Raw genomic sequence first — 19692 nt, forward strand, 5'->3', positions numbered from 1 at the left:
AAGAGGGGGAACATGTTTAAAGTGTATGTGTTCAGGTGAACTAAATAAAGAACATTATTTTTGAACTGTAAAACTAAATATCTGCATCCATAATTTCCAGTGTAATAAGTCCTGTTAATATATAGAAAGTACTAGTATACAAAATAAATTATAAATATTATTTTATCAATTTATAAGTAATGGTATATAAAAATCAAACTATTAGTTTTTACATTAAAACTTCAAACTCCATTATTCTTGATAATATAATACAATAAGCAAATTTGGCAATGTTGACAACACATCTGACACATCTCATATTTTAATGCTTTTGTACTTCTTTACAAAAGGACTATATATAAAGTATGTGTATTTGTAATGTGAAAAACAAAAAAAAAAGAAAATATTCAATTTAGGAATTCATCAATATTAGTAGCCTTAATGGATAATTAGGCTTTAGGATAATACCAAAATTATATGTTGTCATTTTAAATAAATGAGAACATATAATTTGGTATGTGATTTGATTGCTGTACAGAATTTGTGATGAAAGATTTGAATCTCAGATGTTTTTCTTCAGAATTGAATTGTAAAATTCAATCTATTCTTCAATATGCAAAATGAAAATCATCTATTCTTGCATAAAAATTTTATCTCCATCTAATATATAAATATATAAACAATAAATAACAAATTTCTGTAAGTTTTCTATTAAAAACTGTAAATTAATTTTTGTGTATAGATCCTTGAATTTTCTCTGTCCATGCTTTTGAGTTCAATAAATATAGGAAACAAGAAAATTACACAACTATACAGTTACTTTTAAATATGAATTTTTTACTATTTACAAAAATTAGTTTTCTCATCTGCAATACTCTTTGTATAATCTGTCATTTATAGGATAACCATGAAGACAAAATTCTTGAAACAAGTTCAATTTTACATTTAAAACAAGCACTTTAGAAATGCTTTTTAGGCTTAATATTTTATTTTAAAAAGTTTATAACTTATTGGTGGCATATTTTTTTTCATAGGTAAGGGCAGTGTATCTTCAAGTCAAATGCAGCTTAACATTTTTGAAATAGCTTTATCATCAGAATAATCCTATAACAAATTCAAGAATATTGTCAAAAATCTATCATTTTTTTTTAAACTTTAATTTCTGAAAATCTTAAAATTCAACTAATTAAAATTATGCAAAATTTTTTTGTTTTTAAATGTACATAAAGCAAAACTGGAACAAGAAATTTGATAAAATGTCGAGATGTGTCTTTATATGCATGCAAATAACCTTTTCATCACTGCAGGATATAAATAATTTTGTGATGTGAAATAGGAACTTAAGAAATTGGACTGAAGAGGGATAAAAAATGAGACCAAAATGCATATCCCTATATAAAAGAGTTTCTCTTGTTGAGTTTGGCTTCTGAAAAATTCTACTACACAAGTTTCATTAACTATAATTTCATCATTGATCAGATCAATTAAAACATATGTTGTCAGCTTTACAATGGACCTTATTACACTTATGTAAAGTACCATCTAGTAAAACACTTATAAACAACATTGATGTCCATTAAACTTTCACAAAGTCAGGGTTATTTATAATAAAGGTTAAGGGGATTATAAAACTTTGTTATAGCAATAATTTGTAATAAATGATCATGTATTTATTTCTGATTTTCAAATGCATTCAGCATTTTCACTTAATCAAAATGCAGAAAATCATCATTCATACTGTAAGGAAAATGTTATTTACATTACAATACAGAAGAAATTGTCTATGCATATGATACTGGAGGAATAGGCAGTATTAAAGAACTTACTTAAAATAGTGGATATTTCTTTGGACTTTGGTCTGAAAAACACAAATATTTAATTTCTTTTCTTTTTCATCCAAATGTTCATTGACATTTGCATTATGCCAATGGAAGAAAGTGTACAAAATCACAAGTCTCTGAACAGCATCTTTTAATGATACCTTCATGCCTTACACTTTATCTTCCTCTTCCAATTCACTACTTTCCATCTGAATTTTCTGAACTTACAATGATGGATTAAAAAAGGGATAAAATGCTTGGAAAGGATTTTGTTTTTATTTTATGTAAATTTATGTTGTTTGTTGATTCTAATAAAACAGATTACAAGTTATTCTAAAATTAGTAAAACACATATTAGCACTTTATTATATAAAGCAGGAATAGGCAACCTGTGGGCTGCGTCGCATAAAATATAAAGAAATATATCAATTTTCCAGCTTAAAGAAGTATGCAGCAAAAATTCAAACATTATTTTCTACAACTTATGTATGTGAATAGTTTTTTCGCAATAAATTTAGTAAAAATTAAAACAAGAAACCGGCTAACACACACATCGAAACTAATTTAAAACTAGCAGTGACTAATATTTAATCAATATATTACATTTACATCTGTGCCTTAAGCTAAATTAAGTATACCTATGCTAATTTATAATTATATATGAATAAAGAATCGTGATTTACCAACATTTCCCCCTCTTTTCTCTCGTATGTGGACCGCATCAGTTCAAGTGTTGAAATGTGTCCCTTACATAGAAAAAGGTTGTCCATCCCTGATATAAAGTACAGTGGAACCTCGGTATACAACCTTAATCTGTTCCTGACATTTGGATTTATACCGAATAGGACGTATACCAAACCAACCTTTCCCATAAGAAGTAATGTAAAAATGATTAATCTGTTCTCACGTAGAAAAAAATGGCTGGCTTTAAACACCTCGCTTTCCTGGCTAGTTCCTGCTTGATTTTTCGTGAGATCAGCATGTATCTTTTCAGCTTTCACGCAAATAATTGCTTCTGATAAGCTGTCTCCAGTACACTGTTTTTCAATTATCAAAAGCAAAAGCATTTTCTCAACATGATCTAATGTCTTTGATCTCTGTTTAGAAATTGATTTAACCCCTTTCGCAATGTTAGCAGATTTAATAATGTCTTTATTTTACACGATTGTCGATATCGTCGTTCTCAGAATACTGTATGCAACAGTTAAAATCTTGAACATGCATGCCACCTTCATATTTCTCAGCAATCTCTTTTTTCAGTTCCATTGTGATTCTAGTCATTTTTTTTTTAGTTTTCTGTTGCTTTTCATTTGCCTTTTTGCAATTCATGATTAATAAAAATAATAAAATTTTACTTACAAATTAAAATCAGAAAAAATTTAACAAAGTTATAAATAGTGGACCACAAACGTCTAGTCTGGTCTAGTACACCGATAGTGCTACTTGTTCATAGATGGCGCATATAATTGAATTACGTCATATACCGAACAAAAGTTGTATACCAAGCAGGACATATTCCGAATTGGACGTATTCTAAAGCAGACATATACCAAGGTACCATTGTACTAACATCTGTACAGTTACATATCTCACCAAGGTCACTTACTGAAAATCTTAATTTGTAAATTCCTTTCTTCGTTAAAGGAATGTATTTGTCTTTTTACAAAACCATTTCCTTTTCTTTTTTTCATAATGGGAATGATTAATCCTTCAACAAAATTTTCAATCTTTCTTTTAATGATGATATTTTGGTTTTGTTTGCCATCATTTAGTTATTTAAACAGCTGTATATTTAAGGTGGATAATAACAATCCACGAAAAACCTTTTGTTACAAGTGTTATGTCACTAATAAGTTCCACAAGTACTTTCGACCTCCACTGAGGTCTGCTTCAGGTGGTGACTGGCCGTGTTTCGACCCGACCGTGTTATTATTCAACGCAGTGTTAAGTTGTTGGAAGTCGTTTATTTAAGGTGGCAATAAAGTAATACTTTTTGCTTATCTTTAACTTTATACTTCGTACAATTTGATATTATCCATCATCTTGCATCACAGTGCAAATTAACAAATTTGTTGCCCATCAAAACTTAAGCTAATAACTCTAGATAGCATAGAAGCATATGAGCACAATTGCAAGCACAGAAAAGTCCATTGTATTTCATATTTAGTGGCATCATTGTGATTTTCATAAAATCTTATAAAGAAAAAGCTTTGTTTGTAACATCTACTCTCACTTTATCATCAAAGTTATGATTATATTTTAGATAAAATCATTGGGCTGCAATTTGAAAAAATTGTAGATCAATAAATCTCCACTGTCAACTACCCATCTGTCTTTCCTTAATCTCAAGACTATACTTAGATACATGAAATCCAAGACCAGATATGAAAATCTTAGGATCAAGAGACCTCGATTAAATATATATGAACTTCTAATGCAAACCAGAAGTCACGCTATTTCAATTCAAAATTTCCCCCTAAAGCAGTTAATAATGACTGGCACAACTCTATTGTTAAAACAAAGTATGATGTACAAGGGCAAGCCACCACTAATTTGAGGTTTAAATTAAATAAATTAAAAATTGCAGCCTGGCATTGTGACAATGTCACAATAAATAATTGCTCCTTAGTTATAATTTATTTTTAAGAAATGCAACATCCAATAATATAATTATTATATAATGCATGCAATATTAAGATATCATTTGAGCTTTCTCAACCAATCCTCAATTCCTAAGGTAATAGGAATAAAAAGTAAATAATATAACTAACTAGATATAACTAACTAAACAGAATTATAAATAAAATTTCTCATGCTACTTTACAATTTGGCTTTAAAAAAAAGTTAACTAATATTAAATACAATGGAGTTATACTTTAATTTCATAGAAAATGAGTAATTTCTGGATTACCATATTTTTCAACTTTATAAGATGGACTTTTCTGTACCTATAATTTATTTAAAAATTAATATCTCTCTTATATGCTAATGTCTTTTTATGTATGCTCAGTAATAATGCATCATATGCTTGTCAGTTGAAACTGGTTATGGTTCATTGACAGTCATAACTGCAATATGTGTAATCAGTTTGAATAGTTTAATGGTCAGCAACAGTCATGCATTTAAACTATAATCAATTCATTAGTATGACTGGCTAAAACAAAGATCTTAGGGGTTAGTGTTAATTTCACGCAAGAATTCTTCAATACAGGATTTTTGCTGCCACACGATCAGAATATCGTCAACATAATGTGCATAGAGGAGAATGTGGCAATTGGCCAACATTGCTCTAGCTACCTTTGCCTCAAACCCTGACATAGACACATATTTCGACTGCATGCCTCACATATAGCTCCACCCAAAACATCATCTCAGATATTTAAAGCAGATAGAAATTTACAAGACCACTCAAAAAAGAAAATACTGCCATTAACTTTCGTGATGTATATTCTTTCCCCCTGCATGAAAGACATTCTATGAATTGTTGACTTTCTATCCTTTCCCCCCTCCCTCTTTTATATGTCACCTTCCTTCTTGATAGCTACACACCAACCGAATGCCGAAAATCTATCGGGCTAGTATAAGGCTAATTATTAAAATTAATTTTCTCCCAGCGGTTCTAAATTATTTAAATTAATTAATTTATTTATAATTATTAATGTTAATAAGAGATGGTGCCTAACGCTTACCTCTAAAGCCAAATTGGTTACATAATTCATTTAATAATTAGCCTTATACTAGCCCGATAGATTTTCGGCATTCGGTTGGTGTGTAGCTATATTATATATCGGGTTTAGCGATGTTTCCTTCTTGATACTTTTATGGCAATCCCCCATTGTTTTAACAGCTGCGGGATCATTTAGCCTGAGGATGTCTGTTTAATACGGGATAAAATGTCAGCTCTATTACTTTATCAGCTGGTTTTTGTTTTCAATCACTGCTTTTATCATGTTTACTTGATTGTGAGTAGTTGTTTTATAAAAAAAAAATGATATTGTTAAAACTTCTGATTATAAAAAACCCACTATACTATTGTTTTGTTGTGTTGTGTAAATAGAACAAATCTGCCACTATTTTTAATTTTTAAAAGAAAAATTACCAAAGGAGTTTACATTTGTGTTCTTATAAAAGGATAGATGGATAGTTGGGAAAAGGAATGAAGTTATGGATGAAAAAAAGGTGTGGTCTGGGTGTTCTGGTAGTTTATATCAGAAAGCTGCTTTGTTAGTATGGAATCAGGTTAGATACCATAAAACCAATGATGTACAAATGAATTTTGCAAAATAAACACAAAAATAGGCATAATCCCAGGAGGACTCACTCTTGTGCTTCAATCTTTAGATGTATCAATAAACAAACCATTAAAAGAATTTCTGAGGAAAAAATAAGTCAACTGAATGCAATCTCCAAATTTTGAGGAAGCATCTATATGTAGGAGAGAAAAAAAGACCACAATTTTATAGTTTTGAGATTGGTTAGAGTTTATGAAATGAAGTGAAACCCAAAATTAATATAAAATCATTTAAAAAGTGCAGCATTAGTAATTCTCTTGATGGTACTGAAGATGACTTACTATTTAAAGACATCAATAAAGTTGTTTCTGAAGAAGACTCTAGTTCAAAAAATTTTGAGTATAAAGATAAAAGTGAATAAAGATTTGAAAATATTAATCAAATTTACAAAAAATGATCTTAACATAAATGTACTTTATTTTTAATGATCTTTATGGAAAGATCTTATCTACCATACGTAAAGAATTATTTTATTTATACAGAGGTACCAACTGCTATAAATTTTCTGTAGTTAGTGCAGAAGTTACATGTAAATTATGGATTTATGGATAATATTAATAATAAAAGTTCTACTATACCACTAAACCAGCAAAAGATGTCCATTTTAAAAACGTACAAAAACATTTGCTTTCCAAAAGTGAGTGGTTCTTTTGCTTGGTTTATAGCAATAACAAGTATGTGATAGATGGGTGATGTTCAATTGGGTGATTCAAAATGAATGATAATCAACTGAGTGACAGAAAACTAAAAATTTTTGCATGCTTTGTAATCACACAATTTGACAGATTTTTCTGTAAATATTATTAAAATATATATAAATATAATTCACAAGTCATTCAAATTTATGGATTTTTATAAACAGATTACAAAAAATACATGATGTCGATTATGAAAGAGCAGTAGCAGGTTTTCAACGTCTAATATTTGTTGTGGGAGGAGGAGGTTGAAGTAATTTGACCAAAAGTTAATTACTAGACACTAAATTAAAAGACACTACTAATTAATACTGGTGTACTATTAATATTTGAAAAGTGATCCATGTTGGATAGGTTGTGATGACACACTCATGTGAAGTTGCTAACCTTAACATTCAAAAGACTTCATATAACTTGTTTAAACAAAAAATGATTGCCACATTAAATTGGACTATCATTTGGCTTTAATATAACTATCAAGCTTACAAATGTTTATATTTGTATATCTAGCATTGTTTTCTTCCTTCTTTATATCTTTCTATAAGGTCTTCAATCACAAACAAATGGAATCTGAATGATATTCAGATTGTTCTGCAAATAAACGATGATGATGACTACACATTATTACTTATTCTGTTTATGCACATCTTACAACAGAATAGTATTTTGAAATTTAAAATTATTGAATTTAATTCGACGAAAAATTCATATATCAGAATAATTAAAATATATTCTTAAAAAAAGCAACAAAAAAGCATAATCCCGAAAATGTCTCCAAAGAGCAAATAAATATTTAAATAAATATTATTTAATATTTTCCACCTACAGTAATTCAGCTTTCTCTAACCTGTCTTATTAGTAATTTCATTTTCTTCTTTGGACCTACTCAGAACACTTATTCATTGCTAATCTTTGCATTAAACACTTATTAGTGTTTAATGCAAAATTCAAACAAACAGCCAAATTCCTTTATCAGCCTTAAATAGCCTGATGAATCTGATTGTTCATTTGATATTTAAAGTAATTATTGGGTTAGTTGTACATGTCATTGCTAATTTTTTAAATTTATCTGATTTTTAATATCCTTCTCCATATCCATGTATGACACTTCCTCCTTTTACTCCCAAAGCCAATTTAAGATCCATAATAACCTTTCAAATGTAGCATTTTTTCTCTCTCTCTCTCAGCTCTAAATTTAGTGGCTGAAATAAGATTCTTGCCATTCTAATAAAACTTTATTTAGAAATTCCTCCTGTTATTCATATTCTTATTATAATGCCAATTTTAACAATACTACCTAAATATTTAAAGCTACATACCACTTCTGTTGTCTGTCCTCTTAACTAGCTATATTATTATTTTAGTGTTGTTCTCAATACAAATCATTTTGTCTTACACTTATTTACTTTCATGTAGTATTCTTCACAAACTATTTCTTTTAATAAATCACGTATCTCTTTTCTTTCCTTAAAAGAATGGCTATATAAGAAGCAGATTGTAACAATAAACTTTGATTATATTTAAAAGCTATGAAATTATGAAAAAATATTAATATATTGCAATATATATAAAACAGTCCTCAATTTTTCATTATTATAGTAGTCAACAATAATTATAATTAATAATTTTTTTATTTATGTATGAACAAAAAATTTTTATTGCTTGCATTATCACATATTATTTGGCCTAGTAATGATTTTTTTCCATTATGTTAAGATTATCGTGAATTAAAGAAATTAAGAAAAATGAAATTGTCTAATACAATTCAAAATATATTATAACAAACAAAACTAAAAAAAATATAATAAAATAATGATCATACTGAAGATTTTTTTTTATTTTGTTTAATTCAAAAATAATAACTTGTAAATATCAAATTTAAATCTGTAAGCATGCGTTCTTCCTTATACGTTCTATATACATACATTGTTCCGACAAATGATTTGGTTCACCCGATGTTTTTGGTTTGTTTCACCATGCTAACATTTTTCATCAATTAAAATGATCAAAAATGTTAGTACAGTCGACCCCCCTATAACACGGGTTCCTATAGTTTGGATTCCTATATCACGGCGAAAAAATTGCGACAGTATTCGTACAAACATGCTAAAAAAACTCCTATAATTCAGTAAAACATCATCGCCGACTCGTGTCGCGACAGGATTGCACAAACCTTTGAGTTTAAACGAGCTGCGGACCTACAAAAACCATTTATTATTTAACGTCCATAAAAATTATATTTATATTAATGATGTCTCTAAAGTTCAGCGGATTTTTCGCAAAAAAAATAATTTATTGGGAAACACGCGAGCCCCACTCGATGACAATCTCCACAACGAAAACAAGCTTAAGCAACGGCGTCGTCAAACGGTGCACACTCGGTAAGTAATCCTACAATTTTTTGTTTATAGCATAATTTATATGGATTATTCCCAAAAAATTATACATATTTTGGAAATGTTGAGTCGAATTAGTCTAGAATTGATTAATTTTATGGAAGAAACCTTTCAAACAGCCGTAGTCCATAAACTGCATTTGTGCTAGGCTGTGATTGGCTGAACTCCTAGAAGCTGGATTCATAAAAACAGGAACGTATCTACCGTGTTATAGGGGGGGGTCGACTGTATACTAATACCTATTCATTGCTTAATCATACTTTGTGATTTTTAATAACAATTACTCAATCTCTTCTTCATTTGCAAATGATTTTTGAACTATTCCAAATTCTTTACAAATTCATTTTAAATTTTATATATTAGTTCACAATTTCAGTCTTTAATTATCCATAAATGGACAGAAGAAAATGCAGAAGATCTAAGAAATTATTTGTAGAATACATTAACAATTTTAACCGGTAACCATATTTGCAGTGAAAGTTCTAAGAATTTGCACTGTAAATAATGACACAAATCATCCAGAAGAGAGAGTAATAGAGAAACAGCTCTAAGCATTTTATGGCTTCCATAAAAAAAAGTTTTAAACTGATTACAATTTATATATATTTATCTATATAAATTATTATACTTGATTTTTTCTTCTCCTAGTAAGTTATTTTCTTATTGTCTATTCGCACAAATATTAACACAAATAAATGCAAATCTTACAACAGAATAGTATTTTGAAATTTAAAAACTATCAAATTTAATTTGACGATAAATCCTTATATCAGAATAATTAAAATATATTCTTAAAAACACTCAATAAAAAAACACAATCCCAAAAACGTCTCCAAAGAGCAAATAAACGTTTTCGGACAGGCACTCCAAAACTTTAAACAAATAATAGTAAAAGAATAGTCGATTTCCAAATAAATTACATACGTACATAATTTTATACATAATAAAATAATAATAGTCACCGAAATCCAGAGTATTAAATCCTAATCGGCAATTAAACTACAAACGTCTCCGTCGACGCATCAAAGTCGAGACGAAAATTCGTAACGCGTTTACGGTTTAATCCAAAATGCACGGGCGACCATTACACGCGAAGACGTATAATTTATGCATTATAAGTAACCGTCCCGCCAAAGATTTCGACCGAACGGCTTCCATCTAAAATTACGGACATCCGCGGATTCGAAAGCATCTCGCTCGAATGGAGATCCGAGCCGCCGGAGGCGACCGGCGAGGCGCGTCGACTCCGACGCACGTACAAAATCGATCCGGGGCCAAACGGCACCGGGCGGTCCGAGCTCCGCGCGATTCCGACAAAACCCCAAATTCGAAGCGACCGGAAACGAACGGTCCGTCGAAACTAAACCCATTCCGCATCTGTTCGAACCAACATTTGATTCCAAAGAGAAGTTACAAGAGCAACAAATCGTCCATTCTCCTTCTTTAAAGGTACTCCGAGAATTCTATTTAACAAAAAAATTGTAACCGGTCCAATCGAGTTACTCGATAAGAGATGCATTCGATAGGTAAACAAATCATATACGAAATCATCGACTAGAACTCGGTCAACGTGGACGGTCACACAGAGGAGCAAAAATTAAAACCCAGAGACTCGTTTTTAGCATACAAACACGGCCGTTCGTCACGGAAAAACAATACTAAATCAATCGGTTGGTGGACAAACGGGCTTTAAAAGCTTAAATCGGAGACTTTAATTACGAAATAAAGTTGGAAAAGATTGGATTTCGAAGCGAGTAAAAAAAGAAAACTGGCTTTTACGGATACGACCATTAATCAACATAATGTAAATAGGAAGTAGTGCCCATTAGAAAAGACGTAAAAGTTACGGTCTAAGCCAAGTCAATGCGAAGATATTACGGTGTTTTCGCGTCGTCGGTGGTGTAATTTTAACAAACGATGGAAAATAAAGGGAGAGAAACCTACTTGAACGAGCATTCTGCCACGAAGACAAAATCAGACGACACTCGGTCTTAAAAGACGCGCCATTAATAGGCTTAACAGAACTGGGAAATTTGAACTGCTTAATTCAACATAAATGGAATAAACATGCGGCTTCCATAGTTTTGTGACGTCGGTCGTGGCACGTAAATCGACCGAACTTATAAAGATCGACGAACGACCGTAGATTCCTACTTATTTATTGCTTAACAATTCCAATAGGCTTAATGAAGGATATATACTCTAAGCAGGAGCAAAGTTGCAATATTTGTGCATCGTCCGTTTTCCGTACTCAGCAGATGCTTTTTATTTTTTAATTTTTTATCTTAATTATAATAAAAAACATACTGTTTTTATATCATATTGACATCAATTACCCGATCTTTGGGCGGGCATCTTCCGAGTCTTCAAAATCACGCGCCGACCATTGCCATCCCATAATACTAATCACCGCCCTCGACCGATCCGCGGAGCGCGCAGACACTGTTAACCGGGGCGGGCGGTGGCAATTTCATTTTTCTCTCCCTTTTCTTCTCTCCTTGCCCGACGCTTTCGAAAGACCGCAAACTTATAAATTCTTCATTTTCTCTTCCGATTAATACAGTATATAATTTCCTAACCCAACGTCTAATATATTTCTTATATTCGTCTGTTTTCTTCCACATTTACATTATCGCCTTCGTTTACCCAATTTTTTTCGGAAAAAGTAAAATAAATTTCAATTCTAGAAATTTATTTATCGGTTTAGTTTCTTTTTAGGCGATATTAATCTAAAATCAAAGCCCGCTAATCGATTTTAAGTACGCGCCTAACATTATTTTTTTTCCGCCGCCTTAGTTTAGACCCGACCACCAGAGGGCTAAACGTTAAACATCCCCCAGCCATTCGAATTAAACTTTAAATTCGAATGGCAGGGGGATATTTAACGTTTAATTTTAATTTGAAAAAACAATTCCAATCCGAATTGTTTATTAATTCGATTTAACGAAGCCAAAACGATAGAATTAACCACGAAAGAATTACAATAACGAGAATTCCAAATATTAAATAAAATCTTGAAGAAAAATATGAAAATATTTTCGAATCGATTTTTTTACTCTTTTCGCCCTAAGAGGGCCTCATTTAGCCAGCCCGTCGTGGGTTCGGCCGGGCAAACAATGGGGCGTCTGGGTGTTGAGAGACGAGACCCACTTTTTATATTATTATTGATATAAAATAGCGAAAAGCTTAATTTTCAGGATATGGATAACTTTAATATTAAGTAACTTGTAGTTCATAACCTATAACTCGGCCAGGCCGGGTGGCCGAGCCGCTAAGGTAGCAGCCTACCGCTCTGGAGGACCGAGATCGAAAACTTCCCAGCAATTTTTTGAGGGAGTGATCCGACCAGCTATGTCGGGCTTTGTCCTTTACCGTCCGGCCGCCCCATTGTGGGTCTGGCCGAACTTATAATAGGCTTGAAAAAAAGAGGCCCTCTTACTTGTTAGTGCCAGAGGGCGGAAAGAGTTATATAAAAATACAATGCCCGGCGTTGTCCGGGCAAAAAATTAGAACAAACATTAAAAGTAGCTAATTTCGTACTTTTAACCCTTCTATCGTATTATATTATAGAATTTGGTTTATATAACTGCAAAGGTTATCTTAAATAGCCGATCTTACCCGTTTGCACCGGGTGCAAGAATTAGTTCTCTCCTCTTTCGAAGCTAGTTAGAAAATTTTTAGATGGGTCTAAAAATATGTTCGATTTCCCTCAAAACCGCACCTAAAATAATATAATAGAAGCCGAGTTCTTCGGGGTAATCACTAACTCTTTTCCTCTCTCCCGCGGGGGAAATTTTGAAAAATCCCTTCTTACTGTACGTTCTAATGATTTATCATAACTGTGTACCAAATTTCATCTTTCAACTCCTTAACGTTTGGGCTCTGCGCTTATTATTATTATTGTCAACCAATTTCAATTATATATATAGATAAGAATTTTTACGATTTTGAAAAAATTACATTTTGGTGCGCAAGGGTATATCCCGCCTAAGGCCTCGCCTTCTTCGGGGCTTTCCGCCAATGCTCACAATTGATATTTTTTGTTCCGTATCTATATCTGTATTATACCTCCGCGAGAAACTGAACCGGAGATTTCAAAAATGTTTAAAACTGTCTTTCCGGGATCTTACTGTTTTAAAATTTATGATTGATATGAGCCTAACAGCTCGTCCGGATGAAGATCGGCAATGCTAATAACAATTGAGAATGGATTTTCATTTTAAAAAATACATTATCGTGGTTTGAAAAGTCATTCGGTTGATTTAATACGAGAACTCTACCATTATGTCACTTACGGTATTTAAAATATTTAAATAAATGAAGTCACTCGCTGTTATGGATACGTAACAAGCAAAAGCATCGGAATCGTGTCATATTTGACTCTCCGGATGTTTTGCAAATCTCTGCGTTTCGAGACCCCCGAATCCTAAAAAGTCAAAAACACTGGAAAAGATTCCACCTGTATGTATGTTGACATCTATTTTGTTTAATGTCTCGGGGTGGGGAAAGATTAAGAAACGAAATTTGAAACGGTAGCTCTTGTACGAGTTGCATCGATGCTATTGAATTTTGGGGGTTAAAGGTCGACGGGATGGTTGCATATCGTGTCTCGAGAAGGGTAGGACTTAACGAAGATTTTACTCGTTATTAACATTTACAATTTTTATCTTAACAAACAAACAAACAAACAAATTATGAGTTATTTCCAACTTAGGGGAAAAAAATGTTTTAAATCAACGTACTGTAGCATCGCTATTTATTGTATGTCGTTGTTCGAGAACAAATTCTTTCGAAGTACTTTTATACTTTTTTGTTCCAACGTATCCAAACAAAAACACCCGATATGTGAAAAACTTAGGCCAAGTAAAAATTTATGACAATTTAGACGACGATCACGATTTTTCTTAGCAGTTTTTCTTGGGCTTGGCGCTCGTAAGCGGTACCCAAAAAATTACCCGTATTATTGTTTTTTACAATTCGCCTCCACACGCCAAACTTATCTTTACTAAAGAAAACCTGCTAAGAAGAATTTTGATCGTCGTCTTAAATTGTCATAAATTTTACTTGGCCTAAGCTTCATACATCTCGGATGTTTTTGTTCGAATATCAATTGCTTTGTTTTAATAATTGTATTGTTACGCCAAGGTATAAGATCGGTCCGCGCACGGCGACCGCCGACCAAATGCGCTCCCAACTAACTGAACGCTTTCCATATTCTTTCCGGTCGGTTTCGACGAACCCGCCACTGACCGACGCTTTCGCTTTCGACCGTTTAGAAAAATTGATATATAAGATTTTAATTGACATAAATTTGAAATTTTGTAATTCTGAGTAACATTTTGAATAAATTTAGTTTGTTTCCATGCAATTTTATCTTTATAAGCATAAAATTAAGCCGTAAAACTGAGTTAACTCTACGTGGAAACCGCCGTAAACTTTTACCTGACGACCCGGAAGTTTGTTTAGCACCTCACCGATAAGGAGAAAGGCTTAAGTTTAAAACTTGAGCTTTCTAGACCCGGTACTTTTCTCTGTACGAGCGTATGCGGCGCCAGATGAAGGAGAAGAAAATATAGCTTTTTGGTAATTTTTGTACTTTTCGATTGTTTATATTTCGGCAACCGCATTACAGAAAATCTTGAGATTTTGCGCACTATCTAAGAAACCAATTTTATTTCCAACAAGATACAGTCGACACCCCTATAACGCGGTTGATACGTTCCACTTTATAAGAATTTCGCGTTGTAGGAATCCTTAAATATATGAGCCAATCACAGCCTGGCACGTCTCCAGTTTTCGGACTACGGCTGTTTGAAAGGTATTCTTCCATAAAATTAATCGATTCTAGACTAATTCGACTTAACATTTCCAAAACATATAATTTTTTGGGAATAATCTGTATAAACTATGCTATAAACAAAAAATTGTAGGATTACTTACCGAGTGTGCACCGTTCGACGACGCCATTGCTTAAGCTTGTTTTCGTCGCGGAGTAGCGCACCGACTGGCGGGCGCGTTTTCTGATAAGTTATTTTTCTGCGAAAAATTAGTTGAACTTTGGAGACATCATTAATATAAATATAATTTTTATGACGTTAAATAATAAATGATTTTTTCACAAGAAATGTATAAAATTACAGTACCGTATTAGACTTACAGTACCTAATTTATATACTATACAAACGATAGTAAACTCAACTTACTTGCCTAAACTCTCTGTAACGTGTAAGTAGTTCGGCTGCTCGTCCACTATTGATCCAGATTCGACCAATCCTGTCGCGACATGAGTCGGCGATGACGTTTTACCGCATTTTACGAGTCTCTTTTAGCGTCTTTATACGAATACTGTCGCAATTTTTTCACCACGATATACGAATCCGCATTATATGAACCCGCGTTATAGGGGTCTACTGTATTTGGAATTATTTCGGGTGTTTGGAAAACGGAGAAATTAACTCCCGAAAATCTGCAACTCTGATTCCTGTATATATAGTCTGTCGGTGACTGTTTTACTTGGCAAGGAGACACACACACACACACACACACACACACACACACAAATCTTTTAATGTCGTAACCAACGTTACATAACTGGTTCCGCAATAAGCACAGCCAGTTTACAGATGTTTTAGGTATTGCAAATGTTATAGTTACATTTACAAAGTGTAAGAGTAATATGCATTATAGCATAAAGTATTACAATATATAAGTTGGAATATATTATATAAGTTTACAATTAATAGATTAAGATTAAGTATACATGTTTTGTTTTATATAGAAAAGAGATTTGTTATAATACGCGAGACAAATTTTTCGCGTGTTGGGAAGGGCACGACAATGTGTATGAAAGTTATACAATAAATAATGGGTTATATGTAACAGAATAAATACAAAATATAATAACTACATTGAAAAGATTAAGGCTGTCAGGAACTAAATGTTTACACTCAAAGTTCGAAACATTCATCCTGCATCGTGAACAGTCCTTGCTCTAGCAATTTCTATACTGGAGGATTTCTTCTCAAATTCCTAGAAATTTAAACAGTTAATTCATGTAGCATCATGCTAAAAGTCTGAGTGATGCTTAGAAGAAACCCCTAAACATTCAATTCACATTTAAGTTACAGTTGTAACCTTTCAATTTGAATCCATAAAATATCCTTGTCGCATATGCTCTTGAAAGTAGGTTCATAGAACAATATTTTAGAGGCACAAAAGAGAAGAATTCACCATATATCACTTTATATCTCTTTAATACACTAAAATTCTTGCAAAGATTCGGTACTGTTGCAGACCACTATAGGAACATTCTCCCACTAGAAGAGCCCAATCACATCTTCATTTCTGTGTTGAAATTCAATGTAATATCTATGTAGAGTGCTGGGAGGCTTTATGAAGGAGTTAAGTATGGATGTTTACGATTTTGCCGTAGCTTTTAATTATATTATAAAAATAAATAAATATTCCATTATTGTTCACAAGGTCATTATGAGAGCATGGCCAAGAGTAACCACGGCTAATGAGGATAGATTTGAGTTGTTGTCTTTCTCTTTCAAGCATTACGCAGTTGAAGATATAATGAGTGCTCCCATCTTCAATTTTACAAGTTGGACATTCTTTATTGATGTATTCAGTAAATCTGTGTAGGTACTTGGCAAATTTACCATGATCGGTGAAAAATTGAGTGGACCAAAAACATGGTTTCATCCATGTGTATTTAAAGATATCTTTAATGGTTGGAAAAAATTTGTAAGTAATTTTACCCTCATTGCTGTTCCATTTTTGCTGCCAGTTGTTGAGCATATTGCTCCAAAGAAGGCCCTTGATAGTATTCAAGCTGACCTTGTTATAAGAAATTATAAGCTGATCATTATTAGCAGCATGTTTAGCCAAGTGATCTGCTCTTTCATTGCCGCTAGTCCCCCTATGTGCCATTACCCACTTGAATTTATAGTCATTATTTGAATTTAGAACAGACTTTTTAATAGCTGTAGACAATGGGTGAGCTTTAGTGCTTTTAATTGTGGCCAGTGAAGAAGCGCTGTCACTACATATTGTAATTCTTGTAAAGGAATAATGTTGATTGGCCCAGATAAGGGCCTGAAGAATTGCGAACATTTCTGCCTGAAAGACTGTAGAGAGTTCTCCCAGCCGAAACATTTGATAAGCAATCTCGATGTTATTTGAGTAAACCACAAAAGCACATCCTACATTTCTTTCATTTTTTAGAGCCATCAGTAAAAATAACTATATCGTTCTCTTGATCAGTATCTGTAATTTGGATTGGTAACTCACAGGGATTTGGGAGTAAGGACAGTAGCCGACACTACTGTCCCAGACGTTCCAAATCTGACGCAGTTATTGTACCAGTATTAATTTGTACGTCCTCCCCCCATTTAAGGTGACTGATCTGACTAAAATAATCTATATGCATCTTTAATAGGTGGTTTTCGTGCGATTACCTGGAGGGCAGAGGTAGGCGCTGTTTTATAAGCTTTCGTCAGTAAAATTAATGCCTTCCTTTGGGCCGAGTTAAGCTTTCTCTTAGCATGCACCTTATGGGATGCCCATCCCCAACTACTACAAGCGTACGTAATTGTTGGTATGAACAGCTGGTTGTAAATAATATCCAAAGCTTCAAAAGGCAAACCCCATGTACGATGAGCCACTCTGGAGAATGTCTGAAAAATCAGACCCGTACGTTTGGTTATATAATCAATGTGTGCATTCCATAACAAACTACTGTCCAATATGACTCCCAGATATTTGAGTGTTTTGTCAATTTTGATCGACACACCTCCCATTTTTACGCTTGGAACTCGGAGAAATAAGTTTGAACGGCCAGGGAGATTAAACATAGTGCCTTTTGTTTTGTTTGCGTTGAATTGCAGTTTGTTTTCTTTGCCCCAGTTGTGTATTTTTCCTAAGGTTGTTGTCCCTTTTCGTTCGAGTTCGGCTCTGCTATGACCTCCTATCAATATCAGCGGATCGTCTGCATATGCAATCATTCTCTCCTGACCTAAATCCTGATCAAGAAGTGAATCTAAGGTAATTATCCAAAGTAACGGTCCTATTACCGAGCCTTGTGGGCATCCTCGGCTAATATTTCTTGTGATCTCTTGATCTCCCTGTATCATGATAGCATGCCTCTCATTAACATAGTCTTGAATGATTTTATACAGATTAGAAGGGCATTTCTTTTGTCTAAGTTGTGATAAGGTCAGAGGCCACCATGTGCTATCAAACGCCTTACTTATGTCTAAACTGATGGCAAGAACATATTTGTAACCATTATTTAATATTAATAAGTAATTAGTTTGGCAAGGAGACAATTTTACTTGTATTTAATATAATGTATATGTATCTATATATATGTGTATAGATATACATTATATTAAATACAATATAAGGAGTCGCGGCACTGTCTCCTTGTTATATATACTGTATATATATAAATGAGAATGTTTGGATGTTTGTTCGCTATACATTCGTAAGCCGTTCGACCAATTGCTATGAAAGTTACGTCTATATACCTCTAACTTACATAATGTACATTCATTCATTCATTCATTCATTTTTATTTACTATGTACTGTCAAGTACATTCCTGGCCCCACATGGAGCATTACCAGGAGATAAACAATACAAATACGTTACAATATATATTCATAGAGAAAATTAAATAACATTAAGTTGTAGTAATGGTAAATAAAACAAAAACAAAAAAAAATAAAACAAACAAAAACAAAAAAAATGAAATAAAATAAAAATAAATAGATAAGATTGTTGAGAGACATTGTATTGGTTCACACATAATCAGACCATGATGATCAGAACCCTTGTTGTATATCACATACAGTAGTATTGCTTTCAGGATGCAAACTTTTGAGAGTAGTGCAAACTCTGTAGATATTATTCGATGAGGCACAATACTTACCTATAGCACGTAGCCTTATTCTTGAGCGCAATTTCACGGTAGTTCCATTAGTACAGTACATCCAAGGCACTGCGATTAGGACAATGAACGCGACGGGTGATTGACGCATAGGAAAGCAGAGCACTTCCATCAGGACAACACTGCCGAGAGATGGTTCACAGACACCAGTTAATAATGATCAAAATATGACTGGATGAAGATTGGCACTAGTGATTGCTCCTCATTTCCAAATCACACTCCCTGTGAGTTGGAAATGTTATTCTCTAAAGATATAAAGTATATAGTTGGCTAATGCACAAGGTGAATCAATTTGAAAAACACAAATTTTCACAGAAAATGTGGTACATGTCCAGAAGCACGATCATTCAATTGAAATATTATCGTTCAGCCACATCATAGACAAGTTAATGAGATTGCGCATGTAGTTTTAGCGTTATATTATTTGATGTGTTATTTTAGAGATACTTTTAGCAAGTCTGGTGAAGGCATTATAAACTTCAAGAGATGTCCATATGTCTGATAATTGGCAGGGCCAGTTAATTCCTTGTTGATTTAGTAGTAATTTTAGCTCTAG

The 19692-nt window shown here is 32.8% G+C and overlaps 1 protein-coding gene across 5 annotated transcripts in view; it reads right to left on the bottom strand.

Moving 5' to 3' along the window:
• Nucleotides 1-11761, bottom strand: part of LOC111622852 (protein lin-54 homolog) — a 122051-nt gene extending 110290 nt beyond the window's left edge. Inside the window, exon 1 of one of the 5 annotated variants that reach the window (XM_023365284.1) lies at nt 11519-11761. In XM_023365284.1, the coding sequence (XP_023221052.1) occupies nt 11519-11537 (19 nt within the window). In that variant the 5' untranslated portion in view covers nt 11538-11761. Of the gene's footprint in view, nt 1-11126; nt 11423-11489 lie in introns of those variants that run through there. The other 4 variants (XM_023365286.1, XM_023365283.1, XM_023365285.1 and 1 more) reach the window with 4 other exon arrangements.
• Between the last annotated feature and the right edge of the window lie 7931 nt (nt 11762-19692).

Source organism: Centruroides sculpturatus, unplaced genomic scaffold, assembly GCF_000671375.1.
Source record: "Centruroides sculpturatus isolate CEXI.00-Female unplaced genomic scaffold, Cexi_2.0 scaffold226, whole genome shotgun sequence".
Lineage (NCBI taxonomy): Eukaryota > Metazoa > Arthropoda > Arachnida > Scorpiones > Buthidae > Centruroides > Centruroides sculpturatus.